The sequence below is a fragment of the Odontesthes bonariensis genome, chromosome 10 (assembly GCF_027942865.1).
Source record: "Odontesthes bonariensis isolate fOdoBon6 chromosome 10, fOdoBon6.hap1, whole genome shotgun sequence".
Classification (NCBI taxonomy): Eukaryota; Metazoa; Chordata; class Actinopteri; order Atheriniformes; family Atherinopsidae; genus Odontesthes; species Odontesthes bonariensis.
In genome coordinates, this window is record NC_134515.1 from 18,982,153 (window position 1) to 18,996,800 (window position 14,648).

A 14,648-nucleotide genomic window follows, 5' to 3' on the forward strand; every position below is an offset into this window, starting at 1 on the left:
TTTTTTCAAACATAAGCTGTGCCGGCCTATATCTCAAATAATGCAATCCTCATCTGCTTTAAAACACTGTGGGAAACTTACTATTAATTCAAGTTAAATGTGTTTATAATTTATACTCCTTGCCAAAGCTTATTCTTAACCTCATTTTTCTGCTGCTTTCTTCCCCCCCTTCCTTCAACTTCAATCAACATTTTTTCATTATCACTGAATAGTCACAAACATTCCCATCTGATACATTTCAAACCAACACTCCTCATGGATCAATGGCCCCCTCACAGTCATGTATACCCCCCATATCCCCACAAGCACCTGTTAATGTTCTCACTGCATCCATGTCAGTCAGTGATCCTGCTGCACAAGCAGGGACCATTTTGCCCCTCTCTCAGCACACCCAACAACCTGCCACTCACGTGCAGTTCACTGACATTCCCCATTCCGCACCACAGCAAACACTTGTCGTTATCCCACAGCAGACTATTGTCCCACAACAACAGATAGGGATGGATCCCCAGGCCTCTGCCCTTCAGCAGCAACAGTCACAACAGCAAATGGAGGCCCAAGTCTCTCTGCTTGAACAACAAGTTAGTGCCACTCAGCCGCCATCAGAACAGCATCAACACAGCCTTTCAGGTTCAGCTGTCCAGAAACCTCAAAATGAGCCTCCGCAGCCTGTCCAGCATGTCCAGCCAACTTCTCAACAGCACATGTTGACAACACAGACAGGTATGGAGCAACAAGCTATGTCAGTACCACAGCCAGCGGACCAACCCCAGGCCACTAAACTGAAACAAACAGCTGATCCCTGTGAGCATACAATGATACAATCACAACAATTTCAACAACAGCTTCAGCAACACCATGCTATGTTACAACAGCAGCAGCAGCAGCAGCAGCAGCAGCAGCAGCAGCAAGGGCAACAGCAGCATCAGGCATTGCTACTTGAGCAACACCAGTTGTATGTCCAGCAACAGCTTGATCAGCAGCAACAAAAAGCACTGCTTCAACAACAACAACAGCAGCAAGCACTGCAACATAAACAACTGATGGGTCAACAGCAGCAACAAGCTCTTATACCACAGAAACAAGAGCAACAGCAAGGTCTTGTGCAACAAGAGCAACCAATACAAGCATTAATACAACATCAGTTAGAGCAACAACAAAGACAACAGCTTCCCTCGCAGCAGCAGCAGCAGCAGCAGCAGCAGCAAAGCCAGTTATATCAACAAAACGGGCAACACCAAAGTGTAACTCAAACAGAACCAGAGATGCAACAGCAAAGTGGGCAACAGCAGCACACAAATATATTTCAGCAGCAGTCCCAGCACACACAACATCACAGCGAACAACTGCAGCAGCAAACCATAATCCAGCAGATGGAGCAGCAGCAGCAGCAGCAACACGCTATAATGCAACAGCGTTTACAACAGCAGCTAATTTTACAGCAGCAGCAGCTCCAGCATAAAGCTCAGCAACAGCAACAAGAGCAACAGCAACTGCAACTCAAGCAACAGTTGGAGCAGCAGCAGCAGCAAGCTCTGTTGCAAAAACAGTTGGAACAACAACATCAACAACAAGTCTTGTTGCAACAGCAACAGGCAGAGATTTTACAGCAACAGGCTCTGATGAAGCAGCAGATTCAAGAGCAGCAGCAGCAGCATGCTGCCATCATTCAGCTTCAGCATACTGAAAAACAAGAGCCCATGTCTATTCCACAAAGCAACATTGAGTTGCAGATTCAGCAGCAATCTTCCTTACGAAACACCAGTCAGTTTACGCATCATACCGCTCAACAGCAAATGATAGAGCACCAACAGCAAGTACAACTTGCTCAACAGGACCCAAAAGTTGTTGCTCAGCCACAGTACCACACATCTGTGATGGAACCTCATCATTCAGTGATTCCAACTGGTACTGACACCATTCATCACCAAACTCATATCATCTCTCAAGCTCAGGTCCCTATGACAATTCAGACTGCGCAGCTCCCTGCCCAGACGTCTCCTGTTGTCCTCACACAGCAAGGACAAAGTGAGGTTCATCTCCAGAGGAAAGGTCAGATCCCAGTCCAGTTTTTAGCCCAGTCAGCACCACAGGCATCTCAAGCTGTGACTGGTACCCATGCAACTCCCTCAGCATCAGAGATGCAGGGACAAATGCAAGTCATCCAGACCCAGCAAAGTCCTTTGCAGACTAGTTATCCTGGACCTGAAACTCCAGCACAGAGTCAGGTATCGGCTCAGCCATTAATCCAGGCTCAGCCTCTACACACAGCTATTTCCCAGTCTCAGCCACAACATGGACAGGTCCAAAAAGTTGATATTGAAATGATTGGGCAACAAAGCCAAGCTACTGTTCAGCTTCCAGTTGCAGTTGCTTCAGTTCCTTGTCAAATCCAGCATGAGACTTGTGTGCAGCAACGTGTTCAAATTCCAGGGCTCATCCAGCCCATGATTCAACAACAAGCCCAAGGCCAACCACCTTGCCAGGTGCATTCTCAGCCTTCTGCTGGTTTTTTGACCTCCCAGTATGTCCCTCAGCCTTCCCAACAAGCCATGTCAACTGTACAGCAGGATTTGACTCATATTACCCAGCAGCAGGCACACCAGCAACCAGTACTCCTGTATCAACAGATGATTCTTTCTCCTGGCTCTGCAGGAAGTGTTGGAACTATGGCAGATGGTTTCTCTTCAGTAGTTGACCCTATAAACTGTAATATCCCTCCTCATCCTGTGCAAAGTGGAGTTCAAGGCCAAACAAGAATACATCCAGTAGTTCAGGCCCCACAGCAGTCCCTTGGAAGCACTGGCGACTCTTCAGTCATTCAACAAATCTCCCAGACATTTATGCCTCAGTCTACTGAGCAATACCAGCAACAGCTGCAGAAGCTTTCTCAAGCACAGCAACCACCAGCCCCACCTACCCCTCAGGTCCAGTTACAGGCACAGCCCATGTCGACTACCATCCAACAACCACCTCCTCTAAAGCAGGCTTTTACAGCCTTTGACGAGAGTCAGCTTCCTCCACAGTGTCCCCCTACTTCACATCTGGTGATTCAGCCCCCTTCACAGTTAGGCCCCAGTAATGTGGCTGAGCCTCTGTCACAGAACAGGAGCGTGCCACTCTACAGTCACCTAGTCGCAGGTGCCCCTCCATCTCCACAGCACCAAGCCATGCAGATGCTGCCAGCTCACACACACACACAGACCAGCAATCAAGTCCAAACACACTCCCAAACACAGACCCAATTTCAGACACAAACTCATTCTCATACTCAGACACACATAGAGACACCAATATCCGAACAGCCTGTTCTGTCTCACACAGTCTTTCCTGCACAAATAATGCCCCTCAGTCCTTCACATACCTCGCGTCCCTCAACATTACTACCATCTCTTCCATCCCAACTACCTGCCACTGCTCCTGCTACAGAGCTTCCTACATCTCAGCCAGCAACCCAGATAACCTTGCCAGGGCAGGCCGACTTTATTCCCACCTCTCCTCCACCTGTTACTACACTACAATCGCTTGACTTTAATGCTCCTATACTGCCCCAAGCCTCGCTGCAAGACTGTGACCTTTCCCTATTGGGCATCGCTCAGGTACATGAAGTATGAAAGTTTGCTGTATTAATGAAATAATTTGACATGACTGACACAGTGGTCCTCTTTTCATACTAACATATACTGTTTATTGAAAAAAGGAAAAGAAATAGATGTATATTTTTCGAGCTGTTCACAGTGTTGGCCAGAATTATTGGATTATTATTGGTTTAGAGCTGTTCAAGCTCTGCACTTGACCTGTAAGTGAAGAATTTTTGCAGCAAATGAAAATCTTTGTTTTATTAGAATATATTCTAATCAGATATTAAACATGAATAAACAAGATTGTTAGCTGGTTACAATTATTGGCATCCTGCACCAGTATTTAGTTGCAGAACCTTTAACAAAAACATACAGCGTCTAATCACTTGTTGCCATCTAGAAACTTCTTGCACCTGTCGTCTAATAGTTTCTGTCACTCGTCAATTGCCATATGTTCAAGCTATTTTAAGACTGTCAGACTCCAGTGGCAGATTTTCTCTCTCCAAAGGTTTCCGTCAGTTCACTCTGACCTCTGTCTTTAATTAATTAAATTTGTCTTGCTGTTTGTGTCGTTCACAACCAGTTGAATGACCCAAGTATTTTAGTTCTTCTGTAGTTTTTTTTTTTTTTTTTTTAACTCGGAATGCCTTGATATGCCTCTGATATATTGATTTATTTGAGACATTCAGTGCCTCCAGTAACAGAGGCCACAAAACAGCCCAGCCTGACATCATGATAGAACCTCTAGCATGCTTCACTGTAGTTAGGGCTTTCTTTTCTGCATTTTGTCCTTGACAAAGAAATGATCTGCAGCTCCAAAGAGGTATGATTTGGTTTAATCTGTCCATAGAACATTATCCCACAAAGACTGTGGACTACCTATGTAAGGGATGGGACAGAGAACCCAGAATTTCAGCCAGACAGCAAACAAAGGGTTAACAGGTTTATTGTAACAAAAGAGTTCTGGACAGGAACCACCAGCAGCAGGACTGGAATCACTGGGGAGGGAGAAACAGGTTAGTGGCTTGCAAAGATTTAGAACAATGATCGAGAGTTCTGAAAGGTTGCCACTAACCTTTTCGGAATCCGCTTGCAGCTGTGGGCAGAAGTTCTGTTCCTTCGTGGGATGGTTAGGCGTGAACCAGAGGCGAGGTCTAGAAAACCTTTGGGGTCCAGTTGAGGGGCAGAACAGAGCTCGGATTCTGGGAGGCAAAAACAAGGTCAGATCCAGGGAGGCAGAAGCAAACAATCCCTTCATGGGGCTAGGCAGGAGACGATGGTCGAGAGGCAGAAACAGGGTCGGTGTCCAGAACAGAGATATCCAACGAGGGCAAGGCAGAACAGGGAAATCCGTGGGGTAGAACGTGATCATGAACAAGGTCAGGCAGAGAGAGAATGCTGGATATCTACTAACACAAGAGTTTCAAAAATGCGTTTCTTTCATTGTTGGTGTCCTCTTGACTTTTGCTCGGGGAGCCCAATGTTGTGCAGCTGAAACCACCATCCCAGATTGCTAGAGGTCATCTTGAAGCTCTGTGGAAGCGATTTCCACTGTGCCCTCTTCTTTAAGCCTGTTTTATTACTTTAAAACGTATTAGTAATATTGAAAACTTTTGAGAAAACATATTTCCACATCTTTGCCATTTTCCCTGTGGCCCTTGGGGCTGTTAAATCTTTTATAACATCTCTGATGGTCTCAAAAATCTATCTTCTCATAAGGGGTCAAAATTAAGTACTGGTGATTGTTGTGTTTTTTATTTTGTTTGGGGAACTCATTTCAGTTCATTGAAAGGGTGCCAATAATTGTGCTCAGGGATAAATTTTGTGGCTGTAGTTTTCATATTGATTATATTAACGCCAACACTGAATAATTTTGGGAAGCTTTGGGAAAATACTCTTATTACATACACTGATCAGCCATAATATTACGACCACCTGCTTAATATTCTTTAGGGGTCCTAATGCCACCAACATAGCTTTGACCTGTCAGGGCAAAGACAAAGAACATCTAATGGCATTCTTGATTGCAAAAGGGTCTCTGATACACATAGTTTAGCCGTGGATCCTTTGGGCGTATTGTGGGGTAGGGACTCTGTTGATCGGGCGTTTTTTTTTCCCACAGATGCCAAAGGATGCCATCAAATTGGATTTATTTATTTATTTTATTGTTGTGTTCTCTGAGTCCTTCCTAAGCAGTTTTTGTGGGATCCACTGCTGTCCTACTGGGGCGAGTTTCTATTGTAGGATAGTGTTGATCTGCAAAAATGTTTAGGTGGTTGACAAATGTCAAAGTAACACCCCTGTGAATGTCAGAATAAAGGTTTCCCCAGCAGAACATTGTGTCGTAACAAGATGAGCAGTGTCGGCGGTCTTAATGTTATGCCTGATTGGTGTAAAATTGGTTTATTTTCCTTTATTTCAGATCATTTTAAATGATGCGTTTACAGTTGAGGAGCATCTGCACTTCTGTGCAGATCTACTGTTAACCAAATTCACATTATTGCTTTATTTACATCTAATGTTGACAAACCTTTTTTTCTTCTTCCAATCTGTGTATTTGTACTATCTGTGTATGTGTATATACGACTCTGCAGGATGGCCCATACCTGACAAGTGCAGAACATCATTCTTCATCAGGGTATGTCTGATAACAATATAAACTGACATCCATATACAGAACATTTCTAAAAAGCTCCATAGAGAGACATCCTAAAAGCATTTTGCAGCTAAGCAGAGGTGTGACGAACAGATTTTATTCTTTTTTTTTAATCATTATTATTAGAGGCCCATAACCAAGTGTCGTAGTTTCATGACATTCTCTCTTTGATGACAGAGTGAAAACATTTTTATCTCTTAGTGTATGAGTCATCTTAAATCATCTTAATTCACAATAGAACATAAAAAACATTAAATTAACATTGAAATAAACATCTGTAAACTGAGGAGACCAGTTGGGAGACATTTGGGAGAGTAATGTTGTCCCATTCTCATCTGATATAGGACTCTAGCTGCTCAACAGTCCTGGGTCGTCCTTTTCGTATTTTTGCCCTCCATGATGTATCAAACGTTTTCACTTTGTGAAAGTTCCAGACTGCAGCCAGGATGACTCTTCTGCTACAAAGCCATGCTGTTGTAATAGATGCAGTATGCGGTTTATTATTATCTTGCTGAAACATGGGAGGTCTTCCCAGAAAAAGACGTCTGGATGGGAGCACATGTTACTTTAAAATCTGAATATACCTTTCAGTGTTGAGGGCGCTTTTTTCAGATGTGCAACTTGCCAAAGTCATTGACACTAATGCACCCCGAGACAATTGCTTCAGTCCATTTTAAATGAGCTACGGCCCAGAGAAAGTGGGAGCGTTCTGGATTATGTTAGCAAATGGCTTCTTCTTTGAATGACGGAGATTTAACCTACATTTGTGGATGGTGCAGTGAACAGACATGATTGTTTTTCCATGTCAAAATCCTGTTTGTGTATAATGTCATGTTGTCTGAGGGCCCAAAGATCACAGGCATCCAGTATAGATTTTTGGCTGTGCATTGTGGTGCACACAAAGATTTCTCTAGATTCTAAGAGACTTTGATGATCTTATTCATGTAGCTCATAAAGTCTGTGCAATTTTAAGTTGAGGAGCATTATTTTACATAGCTCCCCAATTTTTGGGGAATTGGGGTTGCACATACTAGAATTTGCCAACAATGTTTACGTTGCCTATACCCACAGATTAGTCAGTGACTTCATATACGTCTTGAACACAGTATTTGACATCTATGGCATTCTCAGGTCTTTTACAGCTAATGGCGAAGACAACCTGCAGCTTGTGGCAAATGGGAAGTTTGAGAAATTAAAGAGTCAGAGACGGGCCTCCTGTCAGAAGCCTGAGAGAGGTTCACATCAGTTTCAGCTGAGCATGCTCCAGGTGAACAAACGACATATAATAAACTGCATTAATCACCTGTTTTTTTTTTTTATATGAATTTACATCAGGAGATACTGGTTTTGAAAAGACCAAATATATTCTGATAATGTGCCTTTGTCTACATAGGTATCTGGCAGTGGGGACAATATGGTAGAATGTCAGTTGGAGACCCATAGCAACAAGATGGTGACATTCAAGTTTGATATTGAAGGAGATGCACCTGAGGACATAGCAGATTACATGGTAAACGTCTCATGCATTACAGTGTTTGCATTCATGCTTAAATGTCATCGCATAATTAAATATTTGGCATGTGGTTGCAGGTGGAGGAGGACTTTGTCCTTGATATAGAGAAAGAGAAATTTGTTGAGGAGCTTAGGGCAATTGTTAAGAAAGCCCAAGAAATTCTTCAGACACATTCATTGGTATGTTGACGTGCATCTGTCACCTCAGACTCGCTCATTTTTCTGTCTATATTGAATGATAATGGATTTGGATATTTTTCTCTCTGTCAGACTGGATCAGTTGATCAGCTACATGTGAGCACTCCTACTAGCTCAAGTGAGTTTATGAATATATAAATGAATATATTTTCTTATTTACAAAATGTTTCAGAATGGAAAAATGCTGTACATGCTAGAATTTATCTTGTAACACGTGATAAACCGTCTTTTTGGTTTCTCAGTGGACTCAGTGGCCTATTCTTCTCCAGTGGGACGCTGGCGCTTCTTTATCAACCAGACCATTCGTCATAGAGACTCTCTTTCCAGCCAGGGTGCAGTCACACCACCGCCCACTACAGATTCACGGATTCCACAATCTCCTCAAAGGGAGAAAGGTGAGCTCTATTTAACTCATTTTTAATGCCATGGCTTATTAACACTTCTAAACATAACAGAAATTAACTGTGATTTTCCTTGCTGGTGTAGAAAGTGAAGGATCCCAGAGTCTGGAGTCCTTGACCGGAAAGGCTTCTCCCCCAACCGCCCCTTCCTCCAACTCATCCCCAGTCTCCATTGTCTCAGCCCCTGTCTCTATTGCCCCCGCAACCACTGTGGTCCCTGTTCCTCAAACCACTCCCTCTGAAAGCATCTCTGGACCAGCCTCTTTCCCCCTCATTACCTCAAGTTGTCTTGAATTACCAGTACTCACTTCAACTTCTGCTGACCAAAATCCCAGTGCTCCTTCAACCACAGCAATACCTTGTGCCGCTAACATCCCCACTTTGTCCACTGCTCCTTCTGTTGTGTCCCTTTCACCAACAACCATTATTCCTGATAACCTAACCCGTCCTGTTACCAATGTTTGTTCCGCTGTAGCTCAAAATATAGCAGATACAGTGATCATTGCACCAAGATCTTATGTAGCAGCAGCTGACCTGTCTTCAGCCTCTGTTAATTCCCCTTCCCCTGCTGCGTTGATGTCTTCAGTCAGCCAACTTGGCATAGAGCAGCAGCAGACATTAAAGCAGGTGGCCACACCGGCTCCACTGGCACCACAGCCACAGCTACAGAATGCATCACAACAGCAGGCACCAGCAACACAACAACTGCAACAGTCAACAACACAACAGCTATCACAACATCAAGTCTATCAGGAGCAAATTCCGCTTCAGCAAGAACAAGCACCACAACAGTCTCTCCAGCAATTACAGCAACAGCAACTGATGCAAACACAAGTATCACTTCAGCAACAGCTGACTGAGGTGCAAGTGCTGCCTCAGCCAGGTCATGCAGATGTGTTACAAAATCCTGTGCCGCTCCATCAGTTTTTGCCCCTTCAGCAGACCCAACCACTGCTCACTCAACAGCAAACTTCGCAGTATGCCCCACAGTTGCTGCAACAGCCTCACTTTCAGCAGTTAGCGCAGCAGGTCATGGCACCTCATGCTGCAATGTTTCCCCAGCAGCAGCCTAACATCGATCAGCAGCAGCCGCAACAGGTTAATCTACAACAGACAATGCATTTAGAGCAGCTGCAGCAACAGCAACAGCAACAGCAACAGCAACATCAGCTGTTTATGGGTGTTGTAGCTCAAAGCCAAATGTTGCCCATGAGTCAACACCTTGTTCAACAGCAGACACAGCTAAATGTTAGCCCTGTACCTCAACAGCAGATTCTACAACAAATCCAAATGCCTGTTGAGCTGGTTCAACAACATTTGCAGTCACAGAAACAGCTGCAACACTCTGAGCAACAACAGGAAATGGTTAAAGCCATGCACACACCCCAGAGACAGCAGCAGTTTTCACTACAGAAGCAGTCCTCTTTACAGATGTCAGAGTCAGAGGCATCCACGGGAGAGACGAGTGTCACTGAGGACACAGGAAGCTATTCTGCCCCTTTTCATCCTTCATCTGACTCCTCTCTGCCGCCTCTCCATCTGAGCACTGCTGAAGCCCCCTTACCCAATTTCTCCCTGACAATGACACCATCCCCAGCTCAGCCTTCCTCTGTGGCCGAGTCAGACAGTGAAGGCCCCCCAAAAATTGAATTTGGTGACAACCGTATGAAGACTTTGGATGAAAAGCTGAGGAACTTGCTGTATCAAGAATATAGCAGTGGGGTAGCACTGGCTGGAGCTGCCTCCGTTCCTACATCAGCTGCCTCTGCAGGAGGTGATGAGTCATCTGAGCCACAGTCTCTCCACCACTTATCTTTTCCCCCACCTGCCTCTTCCTCAGATACTTCCCCCCATTCCTCATCCTCCACTACCTCCTGCACCACTTCCCGATCTTCTTCCACCTCTTCTGACCCAGAGAGAGATGGAGATGGAGAACAAGCTTCCTCAGAAGTGCCCAACCCTGTGCAGTCGGGCCCAGTAGACCAGCAGCCTGGCCCATCGCACCCTTCTGCTCCTGTCTCATCCACTGTGCCTACTTCTCTCCTCCCTCCAAGTCAGGATGACTCTGCAGGCTCCCAGCACCCACCTTTACCAGGAGAACCAACCATTCTTGTGAGTGAATACCGAGGATAACCTTTCCAGTAAATTCTCTCTTAGATATGTCTCTCACTATGCTGAAATAACTTTATTTTATGGTTTATGTTTCAGTGTGTAAATGTGACTCCACTCTGTTATCTTTCAGATGTCTGTGATTATTTGTCAAATTTAAATGTGAAGCATCTCTCCCTTTTACGTCTCATCTCCATACAGCCACTCTTAACTGTCTTAACTGTTCTAGGCTGTACCCCCATACTCTGACACCAGTGCCTCTGGAGATACTTCATGGTCCTCCAATCAGCACCCGATCCCCCTCCGGCATGGACAGCAGCAGCACAATGCAGGAGGTGGATATTTTGGCCTAAACCTGACATGTCCTAGTATCAGAAATCCTGTTAGCAAGAAATCCTGGACTCGAAAATTCAAAAACTGGGCATGCAAACTGCGCCACTCCGCCAGCTTGTTCAAGAAGCCCAGAGTCCAGCAAGGTAGCGTCCTCTTAGGGAGAGAGAGAGAGAGCGCGAGACTGAGAGAATGGGGTGTTGGGTCATGGACTTACATCTAATGTCTAATACTAGGTTAACATAGTAAAATAACTTTCTTAACCCTAAGAATTAATAAAGTTTAATGTTAATGGATGATAATGTTTACGACTAGACAATTATGTTCTGTATATTGTTATTTTACTTTAGTCTCCATGTGACGTCAGTGTTGACACCACTGCATACATTGCTGTTTGTATTTTTTTTATTTTACTAAATTTAATTTCCTTGCCAACTTTTTATTTTTATTTTTTTGCATGGGTTACTCAGAGGCGAGAACGTTGGCGAGTAGAGGAGGGTGGGAGATAGTCACAGTGTAGGAAGGGGTTGGCATCAAAAACCTGATGCCCTCCAGGTGCAGATGAGCTCTGGAGTTAAACCCAGCTGTGACTTGTGCCCAGGACATGTCCCTTCATAAGACACCTCCTTCACTGCCCCAAGCCTACAGTCACTGCCAACAGCATCCTCCTCACCTCCACCTGCTGGCTCAGTGTAGACAGCGCCGTGAAACTCACATCCTAAACAGATAAGATAGATGCGAAGTAGCTAAATTGATAAATGATCGGTTATCATTCAGAATACCTTTGCACTCTCTGTATACACATGTACAGCGTAGCATTACTTAATGAGGCTCTAATTTAGGATGTAGTTGAACGAGATGTAGCTATAGGGATAAACCTTTGTATTAAATATATTAAATATTTAGATTCTATTAATGAGATCGAGACCCTGTTTCCAAAGAAGTTGTGAATTCAGTGATTTACAAATCATCAAAAGCCTTTTTTTCTCATGTGCTCATTCTGAATTAGGTACCAGCTGTGATTGTGAATGAAGGGCAAAAAAAAAAGACTGGCAGAGTTGTTTAATGCTTCAAGAAGAAAAAGAATAATAATTAGGCTAACTGGCGCTGTTAAATTTTTCACAGCATAAGAATTCAAAGAATTTCAAAGAACTTTGTGAATATCGTCATCTGGGTAATTAAAAGCTTTAGATGATGCAGAAAAATGTGCTTTATCCTACTCGGGGTCACAGACAGGCTGGATCCAGTCTATCCCAGCCATCATAAAGTGAGATGCAGGTTACACCCTGGATAGGTGTGAGTCGATCACAAGGCCATCACTGACACAAACTCACACTCACTCCTATAGTCAATTTATGCTCACCAATTAACCTGTTTTTGGACAATAGGAGGAAGCTTAAGTTCCTAGAGAGAACCCACATTGGCATGGGCAGAATATGCAAACTCCACACAGAAACGTTAGCTTAGTTTCCTCGCACCCTATTGCTGCGAGGCGACTGTGCTAACGACCACTCCAGTGTGCAGCACCCAAACCACTGCATTCTGTTGCTATTCAAATTTTACCCAGTGCCCCAATTTTTTTGGAAACCGGGTTGTATACATTGTGTACATTAACTCAGGGTCTGCGAGGTACTGCCAGGCTTGTAAGTAGGTAGGCTTTTTACATGTGAGTTTTATCATGCTGTTAAAGTACTCCCCCCATTTTGCATGTATTTGTGTTTATATGTGTTACATGTGTAGCAGTAGCTTAGATCCTCTGCTACAAGAGCACATGCATGAGCATCTATGTTATGTTCTACACAAGTGACTAATAATGGACCATTATCTGTAAGTAACACCCATAACAGACTGCACATTTTATTTTATTTTCCTTTGATTATCTTGAATAATTCTTATTATTATCCATGTCCACAATTTGCTAATGTAGTAATCCTGAATGTCAGACACACTGACTAATATCACTGTTGATCTGGTTGGTCTCAAATGTGATAATGGGCTGTGTTGTCTCAGTGGGTCAGTTGTGTTTCAGTGAGAATGAAGAGTGGATGTGTGGGTGGGTGGGGTACACTGACATCTTGCATACTTTTAAATGTAATTACTACAGTTTTGTTTTTAATGCAACACGCTTTTACCACTCATCCCCACATGCCCAACAGACGTTTCTTTCGCATTGACTAAAAAAAAAAGTACATTGATTCTTCAGATTGTTGTTTAGACATTGGCATCCGCTCAACATAACATATGTCTACACATTTTAAAGACCTGCATGCAAAGCTGCTTAAGTTTTAATAGCTGATGATGTGCAACATTGATGAGTCATTTTTAACATGGTTTCTTTGTTTCCATGCCCCACGTTTGTCTGTGTGCACCTGTATGTCTCTGTGGTGTGCATTTTTCTGTGGTGTGCATTTTTCTGTGTTGCTTCTTTGTTCATCGATATTCATTTTACTCTCTTTGTACACGTGTGTCTGTGTTCTTGTCTCTATGTCCTTGCATCCCCTTTTTGTTTTTCATCCCTATCTCTTTATCAGAGAAACAATCAAGCGGTCTGGTTCTTGGAGATGAGAAGGAGGCGACACCACTAAATCCGCCTCAGTCCCGCACAGGGCGATTTCAGGTAGGACTAATACCCCTAATTTGATTTTAATCTTCTCTTTTTATCTGTCTGGGCATGCTTCTAAAATCCCCTGCATCTTCTGCTGTCAGGTAACTCGAGTGCCCCAGACCTCTCCCCCAAAAGATATGCCATCAGGTCACGGTAGCACTCACAGGAAAGTGGGCCGCTTCTCTGTAACCCAGGCTGAGACAAAGAAAGAGGACAGGCAGACTGACAGCTCGCCAGTGTCTCCTGATCTGGAAAGGGAGAGGAGGAAATCTCAAAGGACAAAGGAAGGGGACAGAGAAGAAAGTAAGAGAACCCCATCAATGGCCCACCTGTCTCGAGGTCTTGGGCACAGCCATTCACCACTGGGCAGCAGTGATGATGATGATGATGAGATTGAGCTAGAGGACGAAGAGCTGAGAAAAGAACTACACAAGCTCAAGGAGAAGTATGACGGTCACTCATTTTCTCTTTGTTCCACAGAGTCTCTATTTATATACAGTATAAAAGGAATCTCTTTTTTTGTAGGCACATCGGAGAGGTGGTTTATCTTCAGGCCCAGCAGAACAGAGAGCTTCAGGAACTTTATAGACAGCTTCGCTCTCTTAAAGACCAAAGACAGAGTCTGCCTGCTTCTCTCTCCCGAGCTGCTCCTCTTCCCGCAGCACCAGTCCTCTCTCCACGCAGGCCAAGGCCAGGCAAAACTAAGCTTCGGCCCCGGCCTCACTCTCACATGGACAATAATGGAGTAACTCACTCTGGTTAGTCTTTAAAGAATTTTTTCTTCTTCACATTTATCTATTACTTACTTTCTGCGTAACTATATCTTGTATGTCTCTTCCGCAGGGATTCAGCAGTCAAGTACTTTTTCAGGTGGCGAACAGGGAAGACTGGCGCCATTCCGTGACCCAGAGCATCGTACTTCACTTCTTGCTAAGAGAGGTAAAGCTTTGCCAGAATGGTGTTTAATCAATGCAACTTAAAATGAATGCCTGTCATTGGTACTAAGAGTGAGTTCATTCTTCCACAGATCACAGTCCCTCAAGGAAAAGCACATTCACAGATGAACTGCACAAGCTTGTTGATAATTGGACAAAGGAGATGGTGGGCCCTGTCCCGCCCAAGCCTTCTCTGAATCAAATCAAGCAGATTCAGCAGGTGCAGGAGTTGGGGGGCTGGAGCCAATCAGAGGTATGACAACACACTGTCATGGTCTTAATACCAAGCAAAAATAACCTGGTTATGTGTTCAGAAGATTG

At 44.1% G+C, this 14,648-nt stretch overlaps 1 protein-coding gene across 4 annotated transcripts in view; it reads left to right on the top strand.

Annotated features, from left to right (window-relative positions):
• Positions 1 to 14,648, top strand: part of wnk3 (WNK lysine deficient protein kinase 3) — a 40,273-nt gene that overhangs the window by 21,345 nt on the left and 4,280 nt on the right. The window contains exons 11-24 of one of the 4 annotated variants that reach the window (XM_075476699.1): positions 213 to 3,599; positions 6,176 to 6,219; positions 7,369 to 7,504; positions 7,631 to 7,747; positions 7,828 to 7,929; positions 8,020 to 8,065; positions 8,190 to 8,342; positions 8,434 to 10,460; positions 10,687 to 10,933; positions 13,319 to 13,404; positions 13,494 to 13,837; positions 13,918 to 14,150; positions 14,236 to 14,331; positions 14,420 to 14,580. In XM_075476699.1, the coding sequence (XP_075332814.1) occupies positions 213 to 3,599; positions 6,176 to 6,219; positions 7,369 to 7,504; positions 7,631 to 7,747; positions 7,828 to 7,929; positions 8,020 to 8,065; positions 8,190 to 8,342; positions 8,434 to 10,460; positions 10,687 to 10,933; positions 13,319 to 13,404; positions 13,494 to 13,837; positions 13,918 to 14,150; positions 14,236 to 14,331; positions 14,420 to 14,580 (7,179 nt within the window). Of the gene's footprint in view, positions 1 to 212; positions 3,600 to 6,175; positions 6,220 to 7,368; positions 7,505 to 7,630; positions 7,748 to 7,827; positions 7,930 to 8,019; positions 8,066 to 8,189; positions 8,343 to 8,433; positions 10,461 to 10,686; positions 10,934 to 13,318; positions 13,405 to 13,493; positions 13,838 to 13,917; positions 14,151 to 14,235; positions 14,332 to 14,419; positions 14,581 to 14,648 lie in introns of those variants that run through there. The other 3 variants (XM_075476700.1, XM_075476702.1, XM_075476701.1) reach the window with 3 other exon arrangements.